This window comes from Ranitomeya variabilis, chromosome 2 (assembly GCF_051348905.1).
Source record: "Ranitomeya variabilis isolate aRanVar5 chromosome 2, aRanVar5.hap1, whole genome shotgun sequence".
NCBI classification, from domain to species: domain Eukaryota; kingdom Metazoa; phylum Chordata; class Amphibia; order Anura; family Dendrobatidae; genus Ranitomeya; species Ranitomeya variabilis.
The window spans coordinates 872561732-872574008 of record NC_135233.1 but is presented as its reverse complement, the minus strand read 5'-3'; the positions used below and the strand labels follow the sequence as shown (position 1 = coordinate 872574008).

The 12277-nt window shown below is 44.1% G+C and overlaps 1 protein-coding gene across 1 annotated transcript in view; it reads left to right on the top strand.

The window, feature by feature from the left end:
* Positions 1-12277, top strand: part of LOC143808064 (putative cation-transporting ATPase 13A4) — a 536127-nt gene that overhangs the window by 373046 nt on the left and 150804 nt on the right. Inside the window, exon 16 of the mRNA XM_077290323.1 lies at positions 1462-1618. Within this exon, the coding sequence (XP_077146438.1) occupies positions 1462-1618 (157 nt within the window). The remainder of the gene's footprint in view (positions 1-1461; positions 1619-12277) is intronic.

Here is a 12277-nt window from a genome sequence, read left to right as displayed (position 1 = left end):
TGGGCCTGGGCAACCTGGATCAATTGCTGAAATACCTTCCACTTGGGGGTTCGTGGGCTACATCGGTCCAGAAAAGCATCTGGCAACTCGCTCATCAAAAGAGTTCCGAGTTCTTTCAGCACATTCATCTCCAAGGTCACTGCAAGGCGCTGCTAGGGTCCCCGGCAGTCAACACGACTCCCTTCCGGCCCACATCCTGCCAACTACACCAAATGTAAGCAGGTTGCGGGATGCAGTGACACAAGGGAGGCAGAGCAAGAGTTAACAAATTAATAATTTAATTTGCACAATAGAGGAACTCCTCGCAGGGAAAAAACAGTTAAATTGAAAAGGAGCAATTGCAATGTAACAACAGTCCAGTAATCAAACTTATCGTGTCTTTAAGGTCCTCAGCCGTCTCTCATTTTCCTGCGGGGCCGCGGTCTCGCTTTTAGCTGGGTACACGGTGCTCTTTAATCTCACAGTTCTGCCAGATTGCCCAGGAGAACTCGGCCACAGCATGTCACGGCACTAATGCTCGGGGAGCGGAGCGTGCTGCTAACCCTGCTGCACTCTCCCTGACGGCGGAAAACTAACTGCAGCTCTGCATGCTTTCGGCTCTGTTTCTAGTTTTACCCTCGTCCCGGTCATGAGGCCTCTCCGGTCCCCTCTTTCTTCCCCTGGGCAACATTGGGCGCAGCCGCAACAATTCTGGACCCAGCTCAGTACCCGCAGCCCGGTCCGCCTCCTTACACGTGCATCATTTTAAGTTAATGTAATATGTTAGACTAGTTTCACATTTGCGGTTGAGTTCACAGTGCCTTGTCTGCAAACGCATGTAAAAAACGCATGCCAACGCATGCTAACGCAGTGTTTTTATCTGCATCAGCTTACGCATGACAGCAAAAAAAATGCTGCGTTTGCATGCGCTTTTGCACACGTTTGCACTTTTTATGCACATGTGTTCAATATTTCCAGGAGGGAGTGTCTCAATGGGCGTGTCTAAATCAGTTCTTGAACATGCGCAGTCTGAAGTACGCAAGTGCAGCGAACGGATGCGTACGCAAATACATGCGTACGTATGCGTTCCCATAGACAGTAATGCTTCTTTTAACGCACTTATCCGCATGCGCATGCCTGCGCATATTTGACGGAAATTTGCCACCTCAAAAATTGCAACATGGTACGTTAGTTGCACCCCGCTGCACACCACGAAAAGACGCATGCGTAAGTAAACGCAGGCAAAAGCATGCAAACACATGAATCTGCGTCCACAATGTAAAAGATATGAAATCAAGACGCATGCGGATTTATGCGTCAGAAACGCTGTGGACACAACCGCAAATGTGAAATAGGCCTTAATGTACCATTATTGCTCATAAACAGCATTTATTTTATTTAATTAGCTATAAGCAGTACAGGATAATTTTATTCTTGTTCATTAATAACAGTTTCTCAAATTCTTATATCTGCATCAAGTAGACTCCAGTGGAAGGAATCCTTATTCTACACCAGTTCCCATTCTCCTCCACTTTACAGCGCATGTCTGTCATTGCTCAGGTTATTGGAGAGAGTAATATGATAGTGTTCATGAAAGGGGCACCTGAAATGGTTGTGTGCTTTTGCAAACCAGAAACAGGTAACTATAAAGCATGTATAGAAAAGATAGAATAACTATGATGTGTTGTATAATTATGACTAACTATTTTGTTGATATAATATTTTACATTTGAACACTGGTTATAAAATACAAAAGTCTGGATGCTTCAAAATAAGGTTTGCACAATAGGTAACAATGAATTGGGTGTCAATATGTAGTTATGTAAATTACAGTCATTTATATATTTATATTGCCCTACTTGTGCTATTTCTTTGAGAACAACACGTTGGAAAATAGAAACTTTAACTTCAGTGCATCTTCGAGCATTTATCTAACATTATATCACCTATTAGTTCACTTTGCAGCATTTTTTGTACATACGTTTGGCACAATTTGGCAATATCAAATATTCACTTCTGGTATAAAGGAAAATATAACGTCTGTCTATGATTTTCAGAAATATAATACTTTGTAAGATTTAGCTTCATCCACCCTGATGAAACGCAGAATTTTAAGACCTTTACTAGATGCCCTACGCTCCAACAAAATTCTCTATAAATGGCTTTTTCGTTTTGGCCTGGCCATACATAGCAGTGGCAAACAGGTGGTTGTCAGAAGCCCAGAGGACCTCCATAAAGTCTGGGATACCTTTAACCTGGCTCCGCTGGAGATTCCATTCCCTCCTGGCTCCCCATGGATATGGACCCATATTCACCACCTCGTTTAAGTGTGATTTCCGGGGATCAGGGTGACTGGTCTCCAGTTAAGAGGTTGGCATCCCCCAGACAGGGGAAATTGGGAGTGAAAAAGAAACCTCCCCCTTGAGACTTCACACTTTATGCAGCTGGTTCTAGATTGTTATGTATGGAGATTATTGATGTCTTCGACTGTTGCTTATCGCCATTTAGATAGTAATAGTACTAGTAATAGTAATACTGATTCTAGATGTCAGAAAACTATTCTTTTTCACTTGACAGATTACCGCTTGTGCGTGGGAACATGCCCACCCTATCTGCTATGGAAGGACTTCCTGGCCCACGCCTCTGCGGCAGATGGGTTGTTTATTTGTATACAGTTACTTACCTTTTTTCCCCACAGTTATTGCTGTTTCCCCTGTTTATATTGTTTTGGTACAGGTACAGTCCTTACACATAAGCACTCATAACCTCCCATTCATTTTGCTATGACTGAATGTGACTCTTTAGCCACCATAGCAGTGGCTTCATATAACGTCAAAGGCATACGTTCCCCAAAGGAAGTCAAATTTTGAGATTCTTACATTCCAAAAAGACAAGCATTGCCTTTTTACAGGAGACCCATTTTAAAAAAAATAGGGTTCCTGACTTGTCTAAATCCCACTTCCCATATTGGTTTCATAGCACAGGTACCTCAGCCTCTAGAGGAGTAAGTATAATTCTTGGAAAAAGTGCCCTTCGTGCTCGAAGACTCCTTGACAGATTCGGACGGGAGATATATCATGCTTAAAGGCCTTCTTGCTAACACTAAGATAACTTTATGCAACCTTTATGCTCCAAATTCTGATCAAATAGGTTGGCTATGCAAAACACTGAACATTCTGAAGTTGTTTGCGGAGGGTGTAATGGTGGTGGGTGGGGATTTTAACTTACCCCTCAACCCCTTCCTAGATACCTCAGCTGGAAAGACTCACATATCTCAAAAGGCCCTTATGAGGCTTCACCTATCTTTGCAATCACTAAACTTAGTTGATACTTGGAGGACTCTCCATCCCGCCGACAGAGACTATACCTTTTACTCATCCCCACACAATACCTACCATAGAATAGACTATTTTTTAACACCGGTGTCATGTGTTCAACTCATCAAATCGGCTTCAATTGATATTATGGCACTCTCAGACCATGCCCCTATCTTTTTTGAAATGAGCATTTCTTCCCTACCAAACGGACAATGTCCTGGACCCTAAATGAAACTTTACTGGACTTTGGTCCCCACATAACTAGATTAGTAGACACTCTTGATTGCTTTTTTCAAGAAAACTCCCATTCAGGACCACCAACTCCCGTTATCTGGGAAACACACAAGGCTGTCACGAGGGGTGAATTCATAGCTCTTGGATCCTTTCTCAAAAAAGAAAGGGCAAAACAAACAATATCTATAATACATCAAATTAACACCCTAGAGAAGATTCACAAAAATCCCAAAGTATGGTAATATAAAAGGAGCTATTGGATCTGAGACGTACTCTAAAAAACCTTCTTAATATACAGTCAGCCAAAATCTATATGAGAAGTAAGCAAAAATTCTATTTATATGGCAATAGAGACAGCAAACTAATGTCCTCATTACTTAAGAAGCGCAATGAAAAGAAGTTTAATAATCACATCCTATCAACCGATAAATCGCTTAAACACAAGACTGCTGACTTTGCCGAGGAGTTTAGAACCTTTTATGAAGGCCTCTATAACTTACCCACACCACAAAACATAAGGGAACCATCGGAGGCTTTTGAGAAAATAAATGAATTTTTGCTACCCCTTAAGCTCCCTAAGGTTTCTATAGAAGGCCATCAGAAGTTATTAGCACCCATCTCCCCTAAAGAGATATTGGACACTCTTGCAACGATCCCCAATGGAAAAGCCCCAAGCCCGGATGGACTGCCTATTATCTATTATAAAAAATTCATTAAACAGCTACAGCCCCATTTAGTATCTCTGTTCAACTCATTCCTAGAAGGCCAGCCCTTACCCAAGCAATCCTTAGAGGCCTTTGTCTCCGTAATTCCAAAGGAGGGAAAGGATCCTACTTTATGCTCTAGCTACAGACCGATTTCCTTACTCAACTCGGACATTAAGCTCTGGGCCAAAATTTTAGCAAATAGATTAAGAACTTTCTTACCCAAACTTATCCACACAGACAAAGCAGGGTTTGTAAAGGGAAGGGAGGGTAAACACAACTCAGCTAAAATCATTCAATCCATAATGTTTGCTAGGAATGGGGGGTTTCCTCTGGCCCTACTATCAACAGATGCTGAGAAAGCTTTTGATAGGGTAAGCTGGAGATTTATGGAACAGGCACTGATTAAGTTTGGCTTCCCGTTACAGTTTATTAGTGCAATTTTTTCCCTCTATTCACAACCTACAGCCCGGGTGAGGGTAAATGGCACCCTGTCAAATAGCTTCAATATTCACAATGGCATGAGGCAGGGATGTCCCCTGTCCCCGTCTTTATTTATTCTAGTCATTGAAACATTAATACAAAAAATTAGACAGGAAACATCTGTAAGGGGCCTGAAGATAGGCTCTTTAAAATTAAAAACTTTACCATTTGCTGACGATTTGTTATTCTTGACCACCAACCCTTCCCGTGTAATTCTAGACATCTTTCAACAATTAGGACAATTATCTAACTTCAAAATAAATGCCTCAAAATCTGAAGCCTTAAATATCTCCCTTCCACATTCCCAATTAATTACCCTGCGTACCCAATCCCCTTTTACTTGGTCCACATATTCCATAAAATATCTAGGGATAGCTATAACAAGAGACCTGTTGTGAATTCTGCTCTTGGGTTCCCTCCGGTGGCTGTTGGTGGTAATACAGTTTTCCCTGGGTTGCAATCCCGGGCAGATGTCTCTGCTGATTGCAGCTCTGACTGGGGTATTTAGGTGTGCAGGATTCTTTAGCCCTTGCCAGTTGTCCATTGTTCTTGGAGGTTTTGCATCTCTGTCTGTTTCCTCCTGCCCTGCTGCCAATTCAACAAAGATAAGTGTCTGGTTTTTGTTTCTGCAGCACACATGCTGTGTGCTTTACAATTCAGAGCTATTCATTGTTTTTTCTTGTCCAGCTTAGACTGTGTTTGGATTTTTTCAGTCATGTTGGATTCTCAGGAGATGCAGATATACATTCCATGTCTTTAGTTAGATGGTGGAATTTTTGTATTATCTGCTGTGGATATTTTTAGGGTTTTAATACTGACCGCTTAGTATTCTGTCCTATCCTTTACTATTTAGCTAGAGGTGCCTCTTTTGCTAAATCCTGTTTTCTGCCTGCGTGTGTCTTTCCTCTAATACTCACAGTCAATATTTGTGGGGGGCTGCCTATCCTTTGGGGTTCTGCTCTGAGGCAAGATAGAATTCCCATTTCCATCTATAGGGGTATTTAGTCCTCCGGCTGTGTCGAGGTGTCTAGGATGTGTTAGGTACACCCCAAGGCTACTTCCAGTTGCGGTGTCAGTTTAGAGTTTGCGGTCAGTACAGGTTCCACTTACTCCAGAGAAAGTCTCATGCGGCTCCAAGGTCACCGGATCATAACAGTACAACTGGCCAACAATGAGTTTAATGCATCTCAGAAGAAGGGAAGAAAGGTGTTGAGCCATTTTTTTTTCTGTAGCCTGCTTTGTCTTTCCTTCCCTCTTTTTCTCTGGGTGGCTGAGGAGTCTTGTGCTAGCACGGATGTTCAGGGATTAGCTTCTCGTGTAGACCAGCTTGCTGCTAGGGTACAGGGTATTTCTGATTATATTGTTCAGACTCCGGTTTTAGAGCCTAAGATTCCTACTCCTGATTTGTTTTCTGGGAACAGGTCCAAATTTTTGAGTTTTAAAAACAACTGTAAACTGTTTTTTGCTCTGAGACCTCGATCCTCTGGTGATTCCATTCAGCAGGTTAAAATTGTCATCTCCCTGCTGCGTGGCGATCCTCAGGATTGGGCATTTTCCCTGGAATCTGGGAATCCGGCCTTGCTTAATGTAGACGCCTTTTTTCAGGCTTTAGGATTATTATATGATGAACCAAATTCTGTGGATCAACTGGAGAAGACCTTGTTGGCCCTGTCTCAGGGTCAAGAAGCGGCAGAATTGTATTGTCGGAAATTTAGAAAATGGTCTGTGTTGACTAAATGGAATGATGATGCTTTGGCGGCAATTTTCAGAAAGGGTCTTTCTGAATCCGTTAAAGATGTTATGGTGGGGTTTCCCACGCCTTTCGGTCTGAGTGATTCTATGTCTCTGGCCATTCAGATTGATCGGCGCTTGCGGGAGCGCAGAACTGTGCGCACTGTGGCGCTGTCCTCAGAGCAGATGCCTGAGGCAATGCAGTGTGATAGCATTCTGTCTAGAATGGAAAAACAAGGATTCAGACGTCAGAATAGGTTGTGTTTTTATTGTGGCGATGCTTCTCATGTCATTTCAGTCTGCCCTAAGCATACAAAGAGGATCGCTAGTTCATTTACTATCAGTACTGTACAACCTAAATTTCTGTTATCTGTGTCCTTGATCTGCTCATTGTCATCATTTTCTGTCATGGCGTTTGTGGATTCAGGCGCCGCCTTGAACTTAATGGACTTTGAGTTTGCCAGGCGTTGTGGTTTCCCTTTGCAGTCTTTGCAGAACCCTATTCCTTTAAGGGGCATTGATGCTACACCTTTGGCTAAAAATAAGCCCCAGTTTTGGACACAGGTGACCATGTGTATGGCGCCAGCCCATCAGGAAGATTGTCGTTTTCTGGTGTTGCATAATTTGCATGATGCTATCGTGCTGGGTTTTCCATGGTTGCAGGTACATAATCCTGTGTTGGATTGGAAGTCTGTTGTGAATTCTGTTGTAGGTTCTGCTCTTGGGCTCCCTCCAGTGGTTATAAGTGGTAGTGCTGCTGTTTGTCCTTCACAGCAGTCATCAGGTGCGTCCACTTCGGACGGGGCTATTTAGTCTGGCCTCACCCTTTGGTGAGTGCCAGTTGTTCATTGTTTCTGGAGGATTCACATCCCTTCCTGGTCGCTCCTGCTTGCAGTTCATTTCTTCAAGATAAGTCCTGCTTGTTTTTCTGCCCACATGTTGTGGGCCTCATTGTTCAGTGCATTGCATGTTTTTTCTTGTCCAGCTTAATCTGTGTAAGGATTTATGCAGCTGAGCTGGAATCTCTGGAGAGGCAGATTTACCCTCCAAGTCTTTAGTTAGATTTGGAGGTTTTTTTGTATTATCTGTGGTGGACATTTCTTAGTATTTTTAATACTGACCGCATAGTTCTCTGTCCTATCTTTTCTATCTAGCTAGATTGGCCTCCTTTGCTAAATTCTGTTTTCAGCCTGTGTATGTTCCTTCCTCTCCTCTCACAGTCAATATTTGTGGGGGGCTGCCTATCCTTTGGGAATTTTCTCTGAGGCAAGATAGTTTTCCCTTTTCTATCTATAGGGTTAATTAGTCCTCAGGCTGTGACAAGGTGTCTAGGATTGGTAGGTACATCCCACGGCTACTTCTAGTTGCGGTGTTAAGTCCAGGGTCTGCGGTCAGTACAGTTACCACATTCTCCAGAGTATGTCTCATGCCGCTCTTAGGCCACCAGATCATGACAGTACAACTGGACCAACAATGAGTTAACCACATCTCAAAAGAAGGGAAAGAAAGTGCTGAGCCATTTTTTTTTTCTGTACTCTGTGGTGTTTTTTTTCCCTCTTTACCTCTGGGTGGCTCAGGAGTTAGGCGCTGACATGGATGTTCAGGGACTTGCTTCTTGTGTGGATCAACTTGCTCCTAGAGTACAGGGTATTTCTGATTATATTGTGCAGACTCCTGTTTTGGAGCCTAGAATTCCTACCCCTGATCTGTTTTTTGGGGACAGGTCCAAATTTTTGAGTTTTAAAAATAACTGTAAACTGTTTTTTGCTCTGAAACCTCGTTCCTCTGGTGATCCCATTCAGCAGGTTAAAATTGTCATCTCCCTGCTGCATGGCGATCCTCAGGATTGGGCATTTTCCCTGGAATCTGGGAATCCGGCCTTGCTTAATGTAGACACCTTTTTTTCAGGCGCTTGGGTTATTGTATGATGAACCTAATTCTGTGGATCATTCTGAGAAAACCTTGTTGGCCCTGTGTCAGGGTCAAGAAGCGGCAGAATCGTATTGCCAGAAATTTAGAAAATGGTCTGTGCTTACTAAATGGAATGAGGATGCTTTGGCGGCAATTTTCAGAAAGGGTCTTTCTGAATCTGTTAAGATGTTATGGTGGGGTTCCCCACGCCTGCAGGTCTGAGTGATTCTATGTCTCTGGCCATTCAAATTGATCGGCGCTTGCGTGAGCGCAGAGTTGTTCACACTATGGTGTTGTCTTCCGAGCGGAATCCTGAGCCAATGCAGTGTGATAGGATTGTGTCAAGAGCTGAACGCCAAGGATTCAGACGTCAGAATAGGTTGTGCTTTTACTGCGGCGATTCTGCTCATGTTATTTCTGATTGCCCTAAGCGTGCCAAGAGAATCACTAATTCCGTTACCATCAGTACTGTACAACCTAAATTTCTGTTATCTGTGACCCTGATCTGCTCATTATCATCATTTTCTGTCATGGCATTTGTGGATTCAGGCGCTGCTTTAAATTTAATGGACTTAGAATTTGCCAGACGTTGTGGTTTTTCCCTTACAGCCTTTACAGAGTCCTATCCCTTTGAGGGGCATTGATGCTACACCATTGGCTAAAAATAAACCTCAGTTTTGGACACAGTTAACCATGTGCATGGCGCCAGCCCATCAGGAAGATTGTCGTTTCCTGGTGTTGCATAATTTGCATGATGCTATTGTGCTGGGGTTTCCATGGTTACAGGTACATAATCCGGTGTTGGATTGAAAATATATGTCTGTGACTAGTTGGGGTTGTCAGGGGGTTCATGAAGACGTTCCTCTGATGTCAATTTCCTCCTCCCCCTCTTATGAAATTCCTGAGTTTCTGTCAGATTTCCAGGATGTTTTCGATGAGCCCAAGTCCAGTTCCCTTCCACCGCATAGGGACTGTTATTTGTTATCTGTTATTTATTGACTTGATTCCAGGCTGTAAGTTCCCTAAGGGCCGACTTTTCAACCTGTCTGTGCCTGAACATGCCGCCATGTGGAGTTATGTTAAGGAGTCTTTGGAGAAGGGGTATATTCGGCCATCTTCTTCTCCATTGGGAGCAGGTTTTTTTTTGTTGCCAAGAAGGATGGCTCCTTGAGACCCTGTATTGATTATCGCCTCCTGAATAAGATCACGGTCAAATTCTAATACCCTTTGCCTTTGCTTTCTGATTTGTTTGCCAGGATTAAGGGGGCTAGTTGGTTTACTAAGATTGACCTTCGAGGGGCATATAATCTTGTTCGTATTAAGCAGGGTGACGAATGGAAAACTGCGTTTAATACGCCTGAGGGCCATTTTGAATATCTTGTGATGCCATTTGGACTCTCTAATGCCCCATCTGTGTTTCAGTCCTTCATGCATGATATTTTTCGGAATTATCTTGATAAATTCATGATTGTATATTTGGATGATATTTTGATTTTTTCAGATGATTGGGAGTCTCATGTGAAACAAGTCAGGATGGTATTACAGGTCCTTCGTGATAATGCCTTGTTTGTGAAGGGGTCTAAGTGCCTCTTTGGAGTACAGAAGGTTTCTTTTTTGGGCTTCATTTTTTCTCCATCATCTATAGAAATGGATCCGGTTAAGGTTCAGGCCATTCATGATTGGATCCAGCCCACATCCGTGAAGAGCCTTCAGAAATTTTTGGGCTTTGCTAATTTTTATCGCCGTTTCATTGCCAACTTCTCCTGTGTGGTTAAACCCCTGACCGATTTGAAGAGGAAGGGCGCTGATGTAACGAATTGGTCCTCTGAGGCTGTTTCTGCCTTTCAGGAGCTTAAGCGCTGATTTACTTCTGCCCCTGTGTTGCGTCAGCCGGATGTTTCTCTTCCTTTTCAGGTTGAGGTTGATGCTTCTGAGATTGGGGCAGGGGCCATTTTGTCTCAGAGGAATTCTGATGATTCCTCGATGAAACCGTGTGCCTTTTTTTCTCGAAAGTTTTCGACTGCGGAATGCAATTATGATGTTGGCAATCGTGAGTTGTTGGCTATGAAGTGGGCATTTGAGGAGTGGCGACTAGTGTTGAGCGATACTTTCCGATATCGGAAAGTATCGGTATCGGAAAGTATCGGCCGATACCGTCACAGTATCGGAATCCAATCCGATACCGATACCCGATACCAATACAAGTCAATGGGACTCAAGTATCGGACGGTATTCCTGATGGTTCCCAGGGTCTGAAGGAGAGGAAACTCTCCTTCAGGCCCTGGGAACCATATAAATGTGTAAAAGAAAGAATTAAAATAAAAAATATCGCTATACTCACCTGTCCGACGCAGCCGGGACTTCAGCGAGGGAACCGGCAGCGTTGTTTGTTTAAAATTCGCGCTATTACTTGGTTACGTGAATTCCCGGCTTGTGATTGGTCAGGTCGGCCATGTTGCCGGGACGCGGACCAATCACAGCAAGCCGTGACGAAATTACGTCACGGCTTGCTGTGATTGGTCCGCGTCCCGGCAATATGGCCGCCCTGACCAATCACAAGCCGTGACGTCACGGGAGGCTGGACACGCGCTCATTTTAAAATGGGCGCGTGTCCAGCCTCCCGTGACGTCACGGCTTGTGATTGGTTAATGGCGGCCATGTTGCCGGGACGCGGACCAATCACAGCAAGCCGTGACGTAATTTCGTCACGGCTTGCTGTGATTGGTCCGCGGCCCGGCAACATGGCCGCCCTGACCAATCACAAGCCGGGACTTCGCGTAACCATGTAAAAGCGGGAATTTTAAACAAACAACGCTGCCGGTTCCTGCGCTGAGGTCCCGGCTGCGTCGGACAGGTGAGTATAGCGATATTTTTTATTTTAATTCTCTATTTTACACATTTTAACATTAATGTTGTTCCGATACCCGATACCCGATACCACAAGAGTATCGGAATCCCGGTATCGGAATTCCGATACAGCAAGTATCGGCCGATACCCGATACTTGCAGCATCGGAATGCTCAACACTAGTGGCGACATTGGCTTGAGGGGGCCAAGCACCGTATTGTGGTCTTGACCGATCATAAGAATCTGATTTACCTCGAGTCTGCCAAACGGCTGAATCCTAGACAGGCTCGATGGTCCCTGTTTTTCTTTCATTTTGATTTTGTTGTCTCGTATCTTCCGGGTTCTAAGAATGTTAAGGCTGATGCCCTCTCTAGGAGTTTTTTGCCTTATTCCCCTGGGGTTCTTGAGCCGGTTGGTATTCTGAAGGAGGGGGTGATTCTTTCTGCTATCTCCACTGATTTGCGACGGACTCTTCAGGAGTTTCAGGCTGATAAACCTGATCGCTGTCCAGCGCGGAAATTGTTTGTTCCTGACAGATGGACTAGTAAAGTGATTTCTGAGGTTCACTGTTCTGTGTTGGCTGGCCATCCTGGGATTTTTGGTACCAGAGATTTGGTTAGTAGGTCCTTTTGGTGGCCTTCTTTGTCACGGGATGTGCGTTCTTTTGTGCATTCCTGTGCGACTTGTGCGCGGGCCAAACCTTGCTGCTCCCGCGCCAGTGGGCTGCTTTTGCCTTTGCCGGTCCCTGAGAGGCCTTGGACGCATATTTCTATGGATTTTATTTCGGATCTTCCTGTTTCCCAGAGGATGTCGGTTATCTGGGTGGTCTGTGACCGGTTTTCTAAGATGATTCATTTGGTACCTTTGCCTAAATTGCCTTCCTCTTCTGAGTTGGTTCCATTGTTTTTCCAGCATGTGGTTTGTTTGCATGGTATTCCGGAGAATATTGTGTCCGATAGAGGTTCCCAGTTTGTTTCTAGGTTTTGGCGGGCCTTTTGTGCTAGGCTGGGCATTGATTTGTCTTTTTCTTCCGCATTTCATCCTCAGACAAATGGCCAGACCGAGCGAACT